Source organism: Gadus chalcogrammus, chromosome 21, assembly GCF_026213295.1.
Source record: "Gadus chalcogrammus isolate NIFS_2021 chromosome 21, NIFS_Gcha_1.0, whole genome shotgun sequence".
In the NCBI taxonomy this organism is placed as follows: domain Eukaryota; kingdom Metazoa; phylum Chordata; class Actinopteri; order Gadiformes; family Gadidae; genus Gadus; species Gadus chalcogrammus.
Genome location: NC_079432.1, coordinates 3,984,397 through 4,006,255, shown reverse-complemented (window position 1 = coordinate 4,006,255; position 21,859 = coordinate 3,984,397). Strand labels below are relative to the sequence as shown.

At 47.3% G+C, this 21,859-nt stretch overlaps 1 protein-coding gene across 1 annotated transcript in view; it reads right to left on the bottom strand.

Moving 5' to 3' along the window:
• Positions 1-17,573: 17,573 nt before the first annotated feature.
• bmf2 (BCL2 modifying factor 2) overlaps positions 17,574-21,859 on the bottom strand; it is a 44,629-nt gene continuing 40,343 nt past the window's right edge. Inside the window, exon 5 of the mRNA XM_056581869.1 lies at positions 17,574-17,681. Coding sequence (XP_056437844.1) covers positions 17,574-17,681 — 108 coding nt within the window. The remainder of the gene's footprint in view (positions 17,682-21,859) is intronic.

Here is a 21,859-nt window from a genome sequence, read left to right as displayed (position 1 = left end):
TTTTGTGTTCATCTGTAGGAGTGGGTGAGTGTTTGTGTGGATACCTGTGCCCTGTGTGTCTGTGTAGGCTCGCGCGGCGTGCGTGCGTGTGCACGATTGCGTGCTTATATACGTGTGCAGGTATGTGTGCGACTGTGCGTGCATGCATGGGTGTGAGAAGCGATTGTTTGAAGAGCTCTGGGCTCTGAGTTGGAATATATCAAGAACGATAATTACTATTTACAGCCCCTTGTCTGACCTGAAAATTAGCAGATTACTTATCTGTGTGGGTTCAAACAAAGATTTTTTATCGCAACATGCAAATCTGTCCAGGTTTTACGATATTTAAGTAATAAATTATAAATCTATTTTTCGTCTATCTTTAATCAATTAATCTATCTCTCTGTATACATTTTCTCTCTCTCTCTCTCTCTCTCTCTCTCTCTCTCTCTCTCTCTCTCTCTCTCTCTCTCTCTCTCTCTCTCTCTCTCTCTCTCTCTCTCTCTCTCTCTCTCTCTCTGTCTATCTATCCAAGTAGTACAGTATCTAGCAGGACTCGGGATGACTGCATGATATCAGTCATCCCGTAGCGCTGACTGACTAAAGCTTTCATGCTGTGTACACATATATAAGTATTTATATTCGCTTGTATTTTTAGCTCAGATTCCGTGAGAGGCAACTCATCTGTTGGGCTTGCTAATCTAAGGCACAGACACTCAAACCATCATAGCACGGCATCTTTTTCCCACGACCCCTTTGTCCTGAGCAGTTGTCCAGCTGAACAGGTGGATGTCTACAACGCATTCCTTCTCACTGTGATTGGACGAGTCAACATGAGGAACATCAAGGAAGTGGACTGGCCATCCACTTCCTTGATTCCCCTTTTCTTTCCTTCCTCCCTTGACCCCCCCCCCCCCACACACCCACACAAACACACACACTCACTCACTCACTCACATGCACGCACACATACACGGACACACACATACATCCACCCCAACACACACACATGCACACACACACATACACATGCAAAAATACACACACTCACACATACAGACACACACACACACACACACACAGGCACCCCCACACGTATCCACAAAATATACACACAGACACAGACACACACACACACACACACACACACACACACACACACACACACACACACACACACACACACACACACACACAAACACGTGGATGGTGGTTCCTAAGGGTGCTTCTGGGCTGGTGGGGGTGGGGGTGGTGTTGGTGTGTGTGGGGGGGGCGGGGGGGGGACGTGCCTGACATACCTGCTGCACGAGGGTTTACTCTACGGTGCAAGGCGTGCCAGAAGCCATGCACTGGGGGGCAGCTGCTCGCTATGCACCCGTGTGATTACCCCCCCCCCCCCCCGGGCAGCATACCCCAACACCCAAACCCTGACACTCACACGCCCCCCCCCCCCCACCCATGGGAGAGATACCGGTGTCAGTAACAGCAGGGAATGTGCACCCATCTGCGGGTGTTTCTTAAGGGGTGTTTGTGTCAGTGTGTGTGTGTGTGTGTGTGTGTGTGTGTGTGTGTGTGTGTGTGTGTGTGTGTGTGTGTGTGTGTGTGTGCGCGCACGCGTGTGTATGTGTGTTTATCGACACGCGGACCATACTGAAGCATGCTTGCCTCAGCATAAGCATGGCTCTGTGCAATGCTAACAATGGAATGCACTGTATGTAAGTGTGTGTGTGTGTGTGTGTGTGTGCGTTTGTGTGTTTGTGAGTGTGTGTGTGTGTGTGCGTGAGTGCACATGACTCGGGTCATGCATCGCCACGGTAGCCAAACATGGAGCTCTCGGGCCCTCTGGCCGGGGCCTCTATCGGGGCCCGAGGGGTCAGCATTAAGAACAGCGTGGAGCAGCCAACACACAGCCAGGGCCCCCCAGAGGGAAAACAAACACTGGCCAAGGACTCTCCACTGTTGGAGGGGGGGGGTTGCTTGTGTCATGCCCATGTGCACTCTCTCTCTCTCTCTCTCTCTCTCTCTCTCTCTCTCTCTCTCTCTCTCTCTCTCTCTCTCTCTCTCTCTCTCTCTCTCTCTCTCTCTCTCTCCCTCTCTTCTCTTGTTCTCTCTCTCTCTCTCTCTCTCTCTCTCTCTCTCACAGGGAGGCATTGGGCAGTGGGTGATGGAGACTCATCGTTTCAACACATACAGAGAAGAAACCTCTCTTGACCTCTCTGCAGGCCCGGAGGAAGGTCAACGGCAGCCTCACCGGAGCCCGCTGGACTCTTACTCCAGTCAACGGCTGGGGGACAGTGATCACAGGAACAGTCACAGCAACCACAGATCCACACACCAGCCGCCCACTGTGTCACGTGGATGTATTTACTTAGTGATCTCTCTCTCTCTCTCTCACACACACACTCGCTAAACACACAACGCACAACAACACTGTCACCAGGACACTCTGCTCTTTTACTGCAGATAGAATTTATTGGATATCAACAAAGAAATGTTAATAACATCTTCAGGTTACACAATGCGTGTGTGTTTATGCACACGCGCATGTCTGCGTGTGTGTACCTGTGTGAAGAGAGATTCTGAACTATGTGTGTGTACTCGACTTCACCCCATGACAGCCCAGAGCAGAATCCAATAAGAATGAGGAGCAACTTGAGCCAGCGAGGTCTGTCTTGAGTCAGCATGCAGGGCCAGGGACAACGTGTTCCTCTGCCCTGGTCGCTGCGCTGCGGAGCAAGTCATCTAAATCCAATTAGGGTAATGGAATGACCTTCAACGTCCTCCTAGATTTCGGACAACAAAACCAGTCTCTATTTTGAATGCTGAATTGCATTGCAGAGCGGGGTAAATGTGACAGCTTTAAACGCGTGTGCATGTGGGAGTATGCATGAGACAGTGTTCGCATTCTACCGGCTAAATGTTTTTGGTCAAGGGTGTGAGTGTGAGTTTATGTGTGTGTGTGTGTGTGTGTGTGTGTGTGTGTGTGTGTGTGTGTGTGTGTGTGTGTGTGTGTGTGTGTGTGTGTGTGTGTGTGTGTGTGCGCGTGTGTGTGTGTGTGTGTGTGTGTGTGTGTGTGTGTGTGAGAGTGCGTGTGTGTGTGTCAGTTGGGTGTGGAGTTCGTCAGCCACCCAGCTGTCCCTGTCCCCGTGTCTTACTGTGAGGGCATGGGTGACTTCAGAGGGAATCAAACTAGCCACTCTGACAGTGATCATGCAGAGAGAGAGAGAGAGAGAGAGAGAGAGAGAGAGAGAGAGAGAGAGAGCAAGAGAAAGACAAAGAGAGAGAGGGAGTGAGAAAAAGAGTGTGTGAGAGAGAGCGAGAGGGAGAGAGAGAGAGAGGAAGAGAGAGACAGTGTGAGAGAGAGAAAGAGAGAGAGTGAGAAAAAGAGAGAGAGCGAGGTGAGGGAGAGGGAGTGTGAAGTGCATGTGAGCAAAACCCCGGCACACCGGCATTGACAACGACACCCCATTCAGCACGTGGTCGTCACGACGATCAAGCCTTGGTAAACGGCCAAGGCAACAGGGAAATGTTTAGTCCTCACATGATGTCAGATATAATTGAGGCTCACGCACACACGTTATGAATATGATGTTTTTGCCTTGCTCTGTAAACAAAATATGTCATCTGCATGCCTATCTGACTGTCTCATCTATTTGTCCCGCTGTCTGTCTCTATATCTCTTTCTATCTCGTCTTTCGGCCGAACTTTGTCTGTCTGCCTTTTTGTCTCTGCATATCTATCTATCTATCTATCTATCTATCTATCTATCTATCTATCTATCTATCTATCTATCTATCTATCTATCTATCTATCTATCTATCTATCTATCTATATGTCTGTGTCTGTCTTTCAATTTGTAGCCATCTATCTATCTATCCATCTATATGCCTGTCTATCAACCTGTCTGCCATTTTGTCTGTGTGATTTAATCTCTGCACACTACGAACTGCGGCAGTAGCAACTTATGAGTGTCGTTGTTTTGTCTAGTCATGCAAAGCATTGGAAGGCAAATGAGCGATTGGTAGTTCCCTGTCACCCCTCTGGATGTCCGTCATTTGGTTAGCCTCCCACTAGGTAGGACCGCCTGAAGTAAGGTACAGTTGTTAAAAGCCCCAAACTCACCGTTAACAAGGCTATGCACCACAGCATGCTTCATCGCTGCGGGCGTTTCGTTTACATGCGACAAGCTGGGTCACTGAACAAAGGTACACTTTCTTTGTCAGCTGAAAGCTGACACCCGTCAAGTCAATGCACATTCAGGAAATACTGGTTAAAAAAAGAACGACCATGTGCTAAACATTAAACAGCAGGGCCGACTGAGTAATCTGATTGGACGAGAACTGGGGATTTCAACCACTTACCCAGTTTCACTCCAAATTCCAAATGTTGAGTACCCGTTAATTAACTTAACGAGCCTCAGCTGTGAACTCACTGCTAAAGCAACATTGCCAACCAAGAAGTGTCAACAGGTTCATGTTACACTTGTGGCCCAGTGTATGTAAAGACTGATACATGCTCATGATACATGCCTACCAAAGTATCAAAGCTAAAAAAACAAAAACAGTCAAATGTTTGTGTGTGGCTTGGCAACAGTCCAGTCCAGGTACAGTTGCGAAATTATTTGTGTTGGCGGGGTGACCAAATAAACTAAATTAAATAAACAAACAAATCATTATCTCTTCATCGCAAACTGGTGTTGACTCAATAACGGTTATATGACAGTTGTGTGACTTTTGGTTGAAATCCATATTGCCATGATCTGCTCTCTCAGGCTACATTTACATAATGACGGTCTGAACAGAAGACGCAAAAGTTGCGTCGCGTCTTCACATTTTATTCCGCGTTTAGACAAGCGTTTTTGGGAGGAAATCTGCGGCATACAGACAGTGACGCAAAAGTGTGTGGAATTCGATTGGGCATGCATGTCAGGCGGCTAGGTGGCGCTGTGATACACTATCACACAACACCGCCATGTCCGAGCGCAGGCGTAGAATCTTCCTTCTTCTCTTATCTGTGCTGTGAAAACCAAAACATAATTACAGATCCTTCTCTGTTCAGAAATACTATCTGTACATATCCTGTACATTTTGTGGAAAGACTCCTGTAAGTTTATTAGAGCTGCCAGAGCAGCTTGACGGTCCGACGCATGGAAATAATCCAACATGTTTGTTTATTTCCCTGTACTGGGGCATGTATGTGACGTAAACGCGTACGCGACGTGAGCAGATCTGAGCAGAGTTTTGCGTCTTGGCAGCGTAGACGGAAACGTATTCGGAGCGGAGCCTATTCAAGTTTTCCACTTTGGAGGGTGGTTTCAGATTTTTTGCGTTTTTAAGTCCCAAAAAGCCGTCACCGTCTAAACGAAAGGCACTTCCGATAAATTATTTTGTTGCTTTTACCCGCAAGCGTCCTCGTGTAAACGGGGCTCCCAGTGTTTTTCCACGGGCCCCTCCTTCTCCTCACCTGCCTGTCGGCCACTCTCCACTCATCAACCCAACTCTCCTCCCCTGCTTGCGCTCAGCTGCCTCTGACCACTAATCAACCCGGTATATAGACTCCCCTCTCAGTTCACTCAGTGCCAGATTGTCCTATGTCTTTAGTACTAGTCTCTCCAGCGGTTTCCAGACTGATTCCCCGTCATCGACCCTGTCTGTCCCCGACCTGCCTGCTCTGTCTCTGTCCCGGGGATCGACCCTGCCTTCCGCCCCCCGACAACGGATCCTGCTTGTCTTCTGTCTGCTCCTATCAGTAAATAAAATACATTACTGACTGTCTGCCTTACTGCCTACATGTGCTGCATTTGGGTCCTCTCCTGATCCATTACACATGTGGCATTAGAGGGAGTTCTGTAACAACTGAACATCGCCAGTGATCGTCTTCAGGCGTTCGAGGCCTGCAGACTCGAGCCAACGTCCAAGTCCAAGCCGGTCTGAGGTTCAGTGTGCCCCTATGGCTGAGAGTCCCAAATAATCTCCTTCCCTCCTCTCCCTTTTCCTGGTTTTAACTCACTATTTTAGTTTTCTATTTATTTATTTTATTTTATCCTGTTCTTTGTTTTTATTGGGTTTTTTTTAGCTACCTGTTTTTTAATCCTATTCTTTATTTTTGAGATTTTTATTTTTTTATTTCTTGTATATTTTTACTTGCATACATTTCTTATTAAATTATTTTATTTTGTGTTCACTCTGTAAAGCGTCTTTGAGTATTTGGAAAAGCGCTATATAAGTCTCATGTAATATTATTATTGTATTATTATCAGATGACGTACCAGGCTAAAAGAAAGTGTAGCCTGGCACCTTATCTGTGCAGTCGGGCGGTGGATTTCATTCGAAACGTGTGTGACTCACTCAGCGGTCCCCTGACCACTGAGTGAGTCTTTCCTGTTCCCATGTTGGCATCTGCATTACACAGTGTTTCTGTTGTCCCAAAGGGAAACAAGCAGGAGGCTCGCTGTTGAACCCTGATCTCCCTCCCTCCTCTCCCCTTCTTCCTTTTAACTTTTCCTAGTTTTAACTCACTATTTTAGTTTTCTAGTTATGTATTTTATTTTATCCTGTTCTTTGTTTTTATTGTGTTTTTTTTTAGCTATACCTGTTTTTTAATCCTATTCTTTATCTTTGAGATTTTTATTTTTTTATTTCTTGTATATTTTTACTTGCATACATTTCTTATTAAATTATTTTATTTTGTGTTCACTCTGTAAAGCGTCTTTGAGTATTTGGAAAAGCGCTATATAAGTCTCATGCAATATTATTATTGTAGTCGGGCGGTGGATTGGTCCACTGACCGCGTGAGTCTTTCCTGTTCCCAATGTTGGCGTCTGCATTACACAGTGTTTCTGTTGTCCCAAAGGGATACAAGCAGGAGGCTCTTTGAACCCCAGCCCACCTTATTGGCTGTGATTCACGATGTAACTGCAGGAAATCCATCAGGGCTACACCTAAAACATCCCATTGTGCCGACACTCATGTATTCAAAGTCATAATAACTTCTTAGAAACGGCACTGTGTCCTACTCCGCACATGTATCTTAGCATGTTTGGACAGGGGTTATTACAATAATAAAATGGAAACAGGATCCATTGTGTGCTCGGGTCTCCTGTGGCATCGCGGGCGTCCCTCTCTCCTGGGGTGTCGAGTGATGGGGGAAATCAACAGCTCTGATGAGCTGTTGAGGTACGGGCAGACAATCGGTGAGACTGGCTTAAAAAAAAAGCCGGGAAAACAGGGGGAGGGGGGTTTGGGGTTCCGGAGGTCACCACTTTGAAGCTTGGCAGGGCCAGACGAGAGACCTTGAAGTCTGGTCCTTTCCGATAAAGCTTAGCTAGCTAGCTAGCTGTAGGTACCTAAATACAGCGCAATTATGTAGAAAGGAGATGAATACACACATGGTTGGCATTATAATGTTATTTTCCTGTAAACCAGATGGTTTCAGCCCAGCACCTCAGCCAGTACATGCCCCCCCCCCCCCCCCTCTAAATCTACAAATACTAGTGATATTATAATAGTGTGAGCGTTTCCCTCATCCTTCTCTCCCTTTTAAGATTTCATGGACAAGGCACAGCAAAGATACAGCGCAATTATGTAGAAAGGAGATGAATACACACACTGGTTGGCATTATAATGTTCTTTTCCTGTAAACCAGATGGTTTCAGCCCAGCAAATCAGCCAGTACATGCCCCCCCCCCCCATTTTTCTGCCGCCCTCTTATCAGTAGTAAAATGATCCGTTCTTCCTCTACCAGTGACTCCATGTTGTTTAATTACATGAGCATGCAATACTCATGCTTTTGCACGATTTCCGGATCTGATGTGACTGTGGTCTGCCCTAAGTGGAGACTTCCAGCATCTTGCGTTTTGGCCGCATAATGCTGCAGCAAGTCTGCACACAGGACACAGCCGGTCGCAGCAGGTCGCACACGCTTGGTCTCACAGCAAGTCTAATCCAGCCCATAGCCGGCGCTTTGTGCACGAGTCTGTTTAACTGTCGGCGACGTGCGCTCTGAGAGTCGCAGGCGGGACGCGCTGTCAACGAATTAATTACGTCACCGTGTTCACTGATACTGCCCCGCTGCCAGAAGTTTCTGGATGTGTGTGCGTGTGCGTGTGCGTGTGTGTGTGAACCTCAGGCCCATGAGGTCCTCTGGGGTCTTGCATTGAGCTGTGTGAGAGAGCAAGCGAATGAGAAGAGGAAGTGAGGAATGGGATGACACCAGCCGTGGAGGGGGAGGGAGCGATTGAGGAGAATAAATTTGGTCTACCATTCCACTGCATTCAATGTAAAGTCCCCACGCCAGCATGTTCCTCCACCAGCTCCCACAACCCCCCTCTCCTACGTCACAAGCACCTCCCCTACATCCACCTCCACCACCACCACCACTACCTCCACCACATCCACCTCCACCACCACCACCACTACCTCCACCACATCCACGCCACCTCCCCTACATCCACCTCCACCACCACCACCACCACCACTACCTCCACCACATCCACCGCCACCTCCCCTACATCCACCTCCACCACCACCACCTCCACCACCACCACCTCCACCACATCCACCCCCAACAACTCCCCTACATCCACCTCCACCCCCATCAGCTCCACAAACTCTTCCTCCACCAGCTCCCACACCACCTCCTACTATACAGCCGAAGTCAGACGCATGCAAAAGACCTGGGAGTGAGGAGGCATGAGTCATCTGTTTCTAGACGGCCCTGGGTGAATACCGATCTGTGAGGGTGGGAGGAGTCACCCTATCCCCCCCTGGGATTATGTGTGTGTGTGTGTGTGTGTGTGTGTGTGTGTGTGTGTGTGTGTGTGTGTGTGTGTGTGTGTGTGTGTGTGTGTGTGTGTGTGTGTGTGTGTGTGTGTGTGTGTGTGTGTGTGTGTGTGTTTATGGGCACACCTGGTGTGCGCTCACCCTTCACTCTCTTCTTCTTTGGACAAACAGGAAGTGGGTTTCCTGGGCGTTTCCTGTGGTAATCGTGTGCCATCTCTGATACTGCCATCGTATCTCTGCACACCAGATTCAGCCCTCAGTCCTGTTAGCATGCAGCTAGGTTACGAGCTCACCAGCCCGGAGGCATAACGTTTGTGCTGGATAGATCAGTCTACCAGCCTACCCAGTGGACTGTAGCACATGTTGCTCATCTATCCGTCACACATCTAGGTGGACACGACCACTTGGCTTGTAACGGCTAATCACACTCACACTTGGTGGTATAAGATGTTCCCTTTAAGATGCATGTGTACACCTTAGTCGGACTAAAATCTGACCCAATCGGCTTTCTCAATCGGATTATTCGATTGATAGTCGCATTAATCGTGCACGTATACGTTAAATCGGATTGGAATCGGATTTTGCGTTCTGCGCATGCTCGAGATGCGCGTGAGCCGGAAGTAGAAGGACACTAAAATCGTGTCCTAGTCGCCATCGAACAACGAGATACTACGATTTATTTAAAAAGGTGTCGAGGAAGATGGAAGAAGCCAGTGTCGCGCCAATGTGGTAACCCCCTATAAGAAGTGTATCCCCGGGTCAGCCAGGAAGAGGTCAGCCAGAAGTGCCTCTATTACCACTAGTTGAAATGGGTACAGCGCCACCTATCGCACCGGGGTACGACATGCTTCAAACAATGAATTGATTTGCTCACCGCCATGTATACTCGGACAATTGCACTGGTCCAATTGGGGAGCATAGTCGAACTATGGCTGTAATCTGTACTGAGTGTTTCTTTTGACTCAAAAGTCAGTCAGAGAGATGGTTATCACAACCAGGTGGCCAACCCCCCCCCCCACCTACTCACACAAGCACACACACACACAAAAATCCCTCACCCCCACACACACACAAGCGCACACACACACACACAATTTCCCCCCCCCACACACACACACAATCCACCCCCACCCACACACGCACACACACACACACACATACACACACACACATACACACACACAATCCCCCCCGCCACCCACACACACTCAGACACAGACACAATCCCACCCACCAACACAAACACACACACACACACACAAACACACACACACGCACACTAACACACACACACACACACACACACATACCCCTGAGACAAGTTTCCAGTTTCCTCCAACCCTGCATGGTGGAGTATGAAACTGGCAGGGGGATGAGAGGGTGAGAGAGGGTTTCTAGAGGTCTAAGTCACCCTGGTCATTCTGGACTTGCACAGGAAAAGTCAATTTCCTCTCTACATAGAATGCATAAGTGTGGGGAGGGTCGACGCCTTCACCTTCCTGGGCTTCCTGTCCTCTCAGGAAGGGGCGGAGGCCCTTTCCTGAGAGCACAGGAAAAGTAGCACCGGTGAGAAGCCGCTGGTGACTTTCTCCCGCTCTACCACCGAGGGCGTCGTGACGTACTGCGTCCCGGTGCGGTTCTCCAGCTGCCCCGAGGCAGGGAGAGACTGCAGAGAGTGGTCGAGACAGCTCAAAGGATCACCGGAGGCCCCCTCCGCTCCCCGAGAGACATCGACGCGTCCCGCTGCCTCGGCAGAGCTGAGGGGACCACAAGAGACAGCGCCCGTCCAGCACATCACCGGCTGGACCTGCTGCCCTCCGGCAGGCGCTACAGGTCCATCAGAACCAGAACCAACAGACTTAGAAACCGCTTACTTCCATTCACTGCGCTGAACACAAAGGGCACTGACGCACACACACACGCACACACACATAAGGACAATGTGCAATAATTGCACAACACTGTACATATCATCTATTTATTTTTATGCGTACATTGCACTGCTACCTTGTAGTTCATTGTTCGTTGTACACTGTACAATGACAATAAAAGGATATTCTATTATATTCTATTCAACCCCAACCAAATAGAATAGATTAGAATAGAACCCATGGTCCCATCGCCGGGGCACATTGCGTTAGGGTGCCCCAAAGTGTTTTACTGTATTCTCCTCGTTCATACAACGGATGTAAACTAGCCTCTTAGGCAAACTCTGGCTCACTTACAGTTGGACTGTTGAGTAGTGTGCAATGTCCCTGAAATAAACAAATAAATAAATACGATCGATACGAAGGATGTAGAAGCTGTTCCCTTCCTCAGATTGTGTAGATTGAACAGCCAAGTGCAATGAGTGTACGCTGGTGTAGAAACACAACAGAGAGCCCTACCTCGACCTCACCCTACCTCAACCAAATCCAATCCAACTGTGAAGGAAAGTGATAATGGAAAGGTCAACACATCAGAGTACACCTCATAGGTTGTGGGATGGATTCCTCCACCCAGGCGATAAGCATATTCCTGTCCGGACTTTCTTTCATTCAATCATTGATCCCTCATCACGCCACTGCTTTCTTTCTCTCTCTTGCTCTTTCTTTTCTTTTCTTTCTTTCTGTCCTCTCTCCCGATCTTCATTTCGTCCAACCTAGCTTCGAAGAACAGATAGGGTCTGGTGCAAACGATCTCTTTGTTCACCATGCCTCAGGTCGAGGTTGTTGCAGGAAACAGCTGAGACAAGCAAACTGGAGCGGCCAATGGTTTATTCCCCCTAAACCATATAAGGCATTGGTTCTCAAAGTGCGGCCCGCGGGCCAATGGCGGCCCGCGGAATCATTCCTGGTGGCCCGCAATGACATACATAATTATGTAAGTTATAAAAAATAAAAAATAAAACATATAAGAAATAAATACTTTTTTATTTTTATTATTATATCAATATTAATTTCAACAATATAAATAAATATAAAGAGAAAAGTCGACTTTCTCTAGGTTTCAATTAAATCCTTACATTTGTTAGTTTTAATCCGACTGTACATTACTTTGAAAGGCTGAACCTCAGTTTCGTGATTTAGACCTCACTTGACCTCACACCCGGAGGTCCACGGTACAATGTTTTTTTTGACCACTGGGATGCTGACGGCGTTTCCCGCCAATTTTTTTTTTCCTTTGGCGGCCCTCAGTCAAATTTTGGGTTCCTAAATTGGCCCTCAGTTGTCAAAACTTTGAGAACCCCTGATATAAGGGGTCCACCTACTCCTCCCACCCCTCCTACCCTGGATTCTCAGGTCGACTCCCAGTGCTTTGTTAGGCTCCAACACACATACCCAGACACACACACTCACACACACAGATATAAAAACACACACACGCACAAACAAACGCAAACACGGACAGACACATAGACACACATACACACAAACATAGAGAGGCACACACACATTGACACACCCAAGCGCACACACGAGTGGAGGAATGTTCACGTTAGTTATGGTACTGGGTGTGTCCAAGTCAGCTAGGGTAACGGTGTTCATGTTAATTAAGGTAACAGGGTTCATGTTGGATATGGTAACAGTGCTTATGTTAACTTAATACATGATATAATGGAGTTAGGGTTAACCCTAACCTTAACTTCAGCAGCATAGTGAGTCGTTTTGCTAACATTTGTGAGTAAAGCGAGTTTGTGTTTGTGTGTGTGTTTGTCACACATGCAAACATCATCATCCCTTGGGGAAAACAGTGTTTTTATTAAACCTACAAAATCCCTTCCATTTACCTCCAGGGTCCCACGTCTCCTTAGGTGACTTTAACACAGCGGGTATGCATGGCCTGGGATCACCCTAGTGCCTTTGTTGACTGCGGGGTTAACCGGCAGGGCTTACCGGACAGACTGGGACACCCTGGGGAGCTTATCAGGGTTAACGGTGGATCGATAGGCCCTAAGAGAGTGATTTAACAGAGTAGCCTACTTAAACCCTGTCACCACTCCAGTGTTAAATCTCAGGCTCAGGGGGAACATCTTTTCATGGGTTTTATGAGGAAGTGTTCATTCGTGAAGTTATTCTGCGCGTACCCCTTGACAGAACCTCAAAGGCCCTTTTGTTCTCTGGGTCGGACCGCTGGATTACCACGCCTTTCGTGATACCCTATTTTCTGTCAATAAACCTGTTTTCTCCATGTTGGTGCAGTCTACAGGGTGTGCATTTGCACAATTTATAGACATATGGATGTGAGAACGTGTGTTAATGTATAAACATGTCTGTCAGATCGGGTATGAAGAGTCGAGTAACCAGGGTGTCAAGGCATAAGTGAGATCAGTGTGGATATTGTACATATTTTCAATGTGGTTCTGTATTTTGCTTAGATTTCGAGGAGAAAACATTGAAAACTCAAAGACATAGAAATTGATAATTTTTGTTTAATGAAAAAAAAAAAAATGGTAATGAATCCATTAAACAACCAAGGAAATAAAGAGACATGTTGTCGGATTCTCAGAGCAGAGCTCGTATGTACAGCGTATTGCACTAGAAAAACAAAATCAGAAAATTATAAAAAATACATCCCCTTTTTTTCCTCCCTTTCTCTCCAAACCTGTTGTCTTTAACGATGTTGCGGAAAATAACCTCACCCACGCAGAGCAGCCTCGGAGAGCTCACAGCCAATGTTTGTAAAAAAAAAAAATCAAAAACTGCTACATTTTGGACTGGGCCTCACTTCATCGGACGCGTGCGGGTGAATTCGGCGAGACCGCTCTGGACGTTGGGGTGTTATGATCCGACGCGAAGGCAGGATGAGCCGCCGTGAAGGCAGGAGACCTGTCCCCATAACGGTCCTCCGACGCAACATAGTGCATCAAAGTCAACCATAAAAACCTCCGTCGCAAGGGTCGATGAGTTACTGCATTTGTGCGTTTCGTTTTTGTTTGCGTTTATTTATTTTTTCGTTCTTTCGAAAATGACATTACATTCAGAATCTTTAAGATGCAGATCTCAGTGGAATGTAGGGTTTGCGTTATTCTCCGTGTACATCGATTTAAAGAACATCCCATGAACTGAGAGTGAGGATGACAGCAGGATTTGCCCAAACGAAGAAAAAGCAGTAAAAAACCTTTTAGAAATGCCACCACATTTGACAAAGCAATAGGCCTATTTATTAAAAAAAAATGAATGAAATCGTGTTTTGTCATGAGTATTTTCCTCTTTTTACAAAAAGATTTTTTTTTTTTGTTGTTCTCAGTAAATAAAACCAGAGCCGTGTTGTACAAATTTCGGGTAGAAAAACACCAAATCACAGCACTTGGACAGAAAAGATGCACTTCTTGAATTAAAAAAATAATAAAAAGAAAAGAAAACGAATGAGGAAAATTGATATTCAAGACACTGAAGATTGAACCATTTGAAAAAATTCTTCCCTTGAGGCAGAGTGTTCGGGGTCGGTTGCGATTAATAAAAAACAGACTCAGAGTACAAAACTTCTGGCCTATCATGCAACCCACCGGTTAATACTGGGCACCGTGGTAGTTCCTTCCTCCTTCACAATGTAAACTAGCAGTCCTACTAGATCCAGACGGATAAAGCACAGAGGCCTAGACAAAACTAGGTCAATACAGCATAATACAGATCTTAAAAAGAGATGTTGCAGTCTAGAGGGAATGGGAAGGGAAGTTCTGCGCGAGAGTAGAAACCGACACCTAAAATAAACAGCCGTGTCTTATTTGTCTGTTGTCGTCGTCATGTTGCCGTCTTTTTATTTTACAGTGCAGATAAGACTGCGAACAGTCGTTTGCGGGCGTGTGTGTGCAAAGGTTGGACATGTGTGCGCGTGAGCAGATCTGAGAGAAAAAACACATTTGGTTGTTTTGTTATGTCGTTCCGTCGATGTTGTTTTCACAGTGGGCCCAAAAGACACACAGTACCATTTGTGCCTTCGCAGTTCACTCGTTATTTGTCCTACTCTGTGTGGTGTGTCAAGCAAAAAAATGGAAATAAAATGGAACCGTGAGCAGCAATCATCTGCTTCTACGTCGGCCATCTTGATGCTGAGCACGGGTGGTCATGTGACGGGTCATGTGATGGCTCTGTCGCTCACAAGGCACATGTTGTACGATTGATTGTCTGGTGGTCATGTGATTCTCGTTAGGATTCGCACTGCCTGTGAGAGGAACGCTTAATGCTCATGGCATAAGTCCAGCCTCCGGGACCAATCCAAACGCCGACACACACACACACACACACACACACACACACACACACACACACACACACACACACACACACACACACACACACACACACACACACACACACACACACACACACACACACACACACACACACACACACACACACACACACACACACACACACACACACACACACACACACACACACACACACACACACACAACCAAGACGCAAGCAAACGTTGAGAAAAAAATGATCCCAACCCTTGTTGTTCAGTCCACGTCGAGATATCATCTGTACAGTAGTATTAGTACGAGTAGTAGTAGTACGAGTAGTAGTAGTAGTAGTACTACTGGGCAAATATACAAAAAATAAATTAAAATAAATTACTTTTTAAGGAACATAAAACGAAAATAAAAAACGTTGAAGAGGGAGGCTGAGTAGCTCAGTCTGAATTTTGTGGATAGCGTGAAGTGTGAGTGAGCATGGAAAAGAGAGAGAGCGAGTCACAACTAATCACTCAGTCTTGACTCGATATCGGCTCACTGGATGAAATAAAAAAAAAAACAGCTTCAGCTAATTATTTCATACAAAAGCTTTAATGACAATCGTTTTTGCGATTGTTCTAGGTCAATTTTGAGGGACAAATTGTATAATCAATGTGTTGTGTGGCTCTGGGAAGTACAAGTTGTCAAAGACTCGAGGACCAAAACAGTGTACCAGGCCCATGTTAAACACACACTGACCTTCATCAACTCCCTGAAGAAAACATTACAAAGAAAAAGGAAATCCATCAGTGTCTTCAAAACAAATTCACGATATTCATTTACAAAATGTGGAAAATTGTACATCTTCTGACAAAACCGTTTTAAATGTCATCGCTTCAAATCCTTATTTACCTAAACATTTTTTAAAAGGAACCAATATTCAAATAAAAACAGTGGGCTGTGGTGTTGAAAGGGAAAGAGGGTGAAAAGTCGTGTGAAAAAACTTTCTGAAATGAGTCAAACTCAATGTGTGTATTTAACTGGAAGTGGTGGTGAACAAACGGAGACTTTAAAACCTAAAACGTTTCCGGTGGTGCTTTCTGATAACCAAACGTCTAATTTCCCCTATTTCTCTGCAATGTATTCTATGTAAATATATTTAACAAGGACATTGAAGTCATTATGTAACACAGTGGTTTAAGGTTATAGAATATAGATAATTATATTTGAGGACAGAGGGCCAGACCTCCGCTTTCAAATGTACTCTGATGCATACCAATCTGATTGTGAGAGGAATGGAGATCTCTACGGGTGAATGCATGTCGCTGCCTTAAGTATTGCTCTCTATTAAATCTCTAATAAACATCTTTATCGCTTTGACTAACCAAGCTCTAACGTAGCACAGACAAATAGAAGGACACATGGATTAAGACCGGGCCGCTGGGAGGGCGATTGTCGTTCCAACCAGAGAAAGAAAGAAGCTGTTACGAGCTAGAGAAAACGGTGATGTCAATGTGTCAAACGCTTTCATTCTTTGTCTCTTATTTGGCTGTCTGATTGTTTCACAGTTCCCTGATCGTAATCTCACATTTGAGGCTTGATTGAGATTTGTGTGCTTGTCATTTGGCTTCAAAACGATGTTACGATTTTGTACAACAAGCAAGAAGCAAACACTCACAACGGACCCCCTGGCAAAAAGGTGTTCTTTAACGGGGGGCTTTCGATACCCAGATTCGTGGTCTTCCAAGGGGCTGGAGAGTGAACGGGATTGGAAGTAGATCAACGTCAACGTTTTTGTGTCCAAGTTTTTCATTTTGTCGAAGTGAATTTCATCCTCTTAAATATATCCTGTTGTTTAAAAAAATCGAAAACCTTGGGAGTCAATCGGATTAAGTTATTGAGGCCGCTTTCAAAAAAATCATGAATCGTGAGTCAATGAATCGTCTTTGCCTGTCGTGGACAGACGTCTAAAAACCGTAACACCTTAATAAAAACGTATCATCGTCTTTCTGAACCTGCCACCGTAGGTAGGGACGGGGCAAAGGTGAAAATGTCGTTGTGATCCTCGCCGAGATTCGCAGCTGACGGCGGCCAGGCAAAAACATCCAGCCCCAATCTCGACTGCGTCCCTACCAAGACGGCTTTCGTCCGCGCGGAGAAAGGGAGTGTGTGTTCGGTGGTGAGAGAAAATAAGGCATTCCCTGGGCAGAGGATGGAGGTTCGTCTGGACTAGAAACACCAAATACATTTTTTTTTTACAGCATTTCACTGTACAAAATAGGTCATCTTACAAATATTTCGAAAATATCTCTTCAAACACAATGGCTTCTTTTTGGATAGGTGGGAGAAAAAAAATCTGGGAAAAAGGAAAAAATGAAAAACGTGTGGATCGGCCCTCCGTCCAGCGGTGGCCATCTTTAGGGTCCCCTCCGCGCCCTGCTCTGTTGCGTCTTCGTCCGTCAAACAAAGGGTGAACCCCCGAACTACAGTGCCATCATAAGAGTCTGCTCCCTTTTTCTGAGGAGGGTAACGTGTGGGGGGTAGGGGGGGGGTCGTAGAGGAGGGCCCGCCATGGACCCCCTCGGTTTGTCGGGCAGCGGGTGGTGGATTGTTGGGGGGGTGGGGGTGGGGGGTGGGGGGGGGGAGGCGCTTCATCTGGGCTCCGCCCTCGGCGGGACCATGGCTTCTCGGGGGAACAGCAGGCCCAGCAGGGCGGCAGCGAGACGCATCCACACCGGCAGAGCCTCCCTGAGACGCCTCTGTGGGGAGGAACACAGAAACAGGGGGGGGGGGGGGGGATCAGACCACCGTGTAGAGAACCACACTTTACACGCTACGGCCACGCCGCCACACCATCAGGGGGGGCTCTGCTGGCGGATAAAAGAAAAGGTTATTTCTAACTCTGTCCCACAGTAGTATATCCATCCGTAGTATAGAGTCTCTCCCCACCTTTAAAACCTCCCGTTTATTTTTTAAATGTGTTTTGTTTTAACTATGTTTCCCCTTTTTAAATTGTTTGCTTGTCTTAACTCTAAGGCGGCCCTTGAGAGTTTGGAAAGGCGCCCTGAAATAAAATGCATTGTGATTATTTGTAACATGTCGATAATGTGCCGGTGAGGGGGCTATTTGATCGAGGATGTCTACAGGTAGACTGTGAACCGAGAACCTTCAGACCGGGGGAGTCACAGGCAGCTATACGGCGAGTCTATTTATTACCCAAGAGCAGTCAGCTGACAGCCAGGCCGTCAGCTGACTGCCTGGCACTGACACTGATACTGCCGGTATCTGCCCACATCTGTAAGAACATCTGTGCTTCCTGATCGCCTCGTGCTGCGCTGATCTGCGGTGAAGCCGCTCGTGTTTTCCGGCGCATGGGGACCAACTCGTGTTTCCGCCTCGCGCTGCACTGCATTCTGGGGCTTCTGAGTCTAACTTTAGTTATGGTGGTGCCGTCAGTTTACCTGCGGGATCACTGTTTTTCTTGTAACCTCGCGCGTGACCACACAGAAACTCCCCGGCCCGCGTCAGATCAACAACGTCGACAGATGAGGCGATCTGAAGCTACTCGGCGAGGATTCGGCTGCACCCTGACTCTGATCCATGGACAGAATTAACACTTTTTTATAATCAATTAATTACATTTACAAGCCCAGGTGTGCCTACACTGAACCGCTGAGAGAAAAGCCACAACTTTCTGTTGCAACGTCGGCCATATCTTGCAGTGTTGCAATTAGCTCCTCTCATTAACAAGGCCAGTAGCAGACGGCAAGAGCACTCGAGTTGTGTTACAGCAGAGGTGTGCAGATCACACCGTGAATAGGACAGCAAATGCATCACACTTGATTGGTAAGCAATCCTAAGAAAGACAGACTCCAACGACTTCTTTACCCCTCCTCAGCACTAACAAAACCCCTTTAATCTCCTCCACCCCCATCCCTTTCATTTTTGGGAGCTGTCCCTCTTATCTCTCCGAGACAAGTATGTGTGGACTCCTCAAAAAAAACCTCAAAGCGTTGAGCTTTCAATGAAAGCTGGCACCATTTCATCACGTCTTCCCGTGCTCGTTATTGCCGAGGCAGTCGGATAATTATCCCAAAACACAGCGATGTAACCTGACATGGAGAGGAGCCTCTCTCTCTCTCTCTCTCTCTCTCTCTCTCTCATCTCTCTCTCTCTCTCTCTCTCTCTCTCTCTCTCTCTCTCTCTCTCTCTCTCCTCTCCTCTCCCTCTCCCTCTCTCTCTCTCTCCTCGCTCTACTCTCGCTCTCTCTCTCTCTCTCCTCTCTCGCTCTCTCTCTCTCTCCCACTGTACTCATCTATCGTATCTCTGCGTCGACGGCGCATTTTGAACCGCCGGCAGACACAGGAGCGGCCCAGATCCTTCCTTTCAGTCCCTCTCTCTCTCCCCCGATTCTCTCTCTCTATCCCTCCCCCTTCTGTCTTTCTCCCCCCCTTCACTTGATCCTAATCGCCCTTCTTTCTGTATTTGTCTCTCCTCCCACCTTTCTCTCGCTCTTTCTCTGACTTCCCTTCTCTCCCCGTTCTCTCTATCTCCCCCACCCGTATCCCTCTCCTCCCCCTCCCACTCCATATCCCCTCCCCCGACCCCCTGTCCCCTCTGATCTCTCTGTTTGAGCAGAGCCCACCACGCCCTCCCCATCGTTGCACCGGGTTGCATAAGCAATAAAACCGTCTTATTTATTTCATTTTTTACTTCCTTCTGATCCCGGGGCTGTACCCTGCTCCCCCGAGCAAGCCAGTCCCCCCCTCTGCTCCAGCTCCCCCCCCCCCCCCCCCCCCCTCAGCTCCAGATCCCCCTCCCCCCCCCACTGCCTGGCGGTAAAGTGACTGCCGCGGGCCATGGTGATGCGGCGCTATAATGCTAAGCGGAGCTAAACTGATCCGAACCGGCAACCGCTAAACGCCGCCTAAATTGTCCTTAATTGCCTTTGCTCTGTGGCGCGGTGGTGTTTGGATAGTAGACTGTCTGGCGCCCCCTGGAGGCCTTACAGCTCCCGGGTGGAGAGTCAGCGTCCTGGGCTTTCGTCTCAGCATAATTTAGCAGAATTGGTTGGAGAATTGAAAAAATGTGGGCCACCAGGTGTATAGCTGGGCCCGTGGGCACGTGGGCTAGGGTTAGTGTGCGTGCGCTGAGGAGACTGGTGTTTCGGGGGGGGGGGGGGAGGATAACATCGACTGTTTCTTGAGAAATTCTCTGCGGCGGTGGCGTGATGAAGCGCGTCACCGTCTAGGCCTGTTTCTCTTTTTTTTGATTCCCGCTGAGCGGTGAAGGCGTACCGCGAGGCCGTGGCAGAAGAAAGCTGAAGCAGTGACAGAGAGACGACGCACCGACGCACAAGAGGAACTCGAATTAGAAACGCTAACACATTACTCAATCCATCGCCCCAATGCAGCGCTCGTCTGAAGAGACAATGCAGGATCAACATTCTCAAGTGCTTCAAAGATCAAAAGAGGATATTTTGCACTTTTGCAACCTGTCTGTCAAACACAAAGAAAAGCGTGTATAGGTGGATGGAGGGGTATTGTGTGTGTGGTGCATGCATGTGCGTGTTCAAACAGCATGCACGCAGCAAGCCAGACAGACAAGAGTTGTGGTTATCTTGTGTTATTGCCTACGTCATGAGACTGAGACATTGAGTCATGATCTATTTTGAGACGGGCTCAAACCACCTTGCTATAAGTTGACCGCCCTTTGAGTCTCTTTCACTGTTTCACTTTCTAATCTCTCCTTTCTTTTACCTAACAGGGTCCATGTAACCTGTGGAGAAACGTATCAACAAACTGCACCTATTAGTCCCCCTTCAGGGCAGACACACACAGACACACGAGCACACACACACACACATAGAGAGAGAGAGAGAGAGAGCCACACACACACACACACACACACACACACACACACACACACACACACACACACACACACACACACACAACACACACACACACACACACACACACACACACACACACAGAGAGAGAGCCACACACACACACACACACACAGAGAGAGAGCCACACACACACACACACACACACACACACACACACACACACACACACACACACACACACACACACACACACACACACACACACACACACACACACACACACACACACACACACACACACACACAAACAAGCACACACACGTTCACCTACACAAACACGTACACCCCTCCCCTCCCCCCCAAAAAATACACACACACACGTACACCAACAGAGACACCGGTCCTGATAAGAGGAACAGATATGGGTGATTGGAGGAGCGTTTACAGGTGAGTGGCTTGTTGCTCGGAAATTACTCAGTTGACACGCGTCCCCTTAGTGTAAACAAGGTGATGACTCACGGCCCCGCAGACGACCGGAAAAATAAGCGTTCACTGTTCGTAAACACTCATGATACGGGGAGATTAAGAGGTGGAGATGAGTGGATTAATCGTTTCTTTAAGTCTATAAAGTGTCCGGTCAACATGACAAATTACAAGATCCCCAAGTTATAGATTATTTAATTAAAAGTCTTAAATTCAATGGTTTTGTCGGACAGGCTGTCGAAAAACATACCAACTTGAAACTGAGAAAAACATACAAATAGTTGCTTTCCTGAAACGATACGAAAGTACATTCAATTCAATATCACTTGACTCCTGAGTAAAACGACGATTTCAAATCCGACCCATTGATTCATTGGACAACAACAACCGATAAAATAGATTGGATTTTCACTTTGACCCTCGATTTGTTTTACTGTAATGGGATGAGCTGCGTGCCGTGTGATGGTCTCCACTGGGGATTACATCAAATATAAATGATGTCGGCACTCCCATGCCAAGGCCCTTCAGGGCCCATCACAGCGGATTATGAGCAGCTTCTACTTGAGCACCCTGCCCTGGTACGACCCCGGCTCCCCTTCC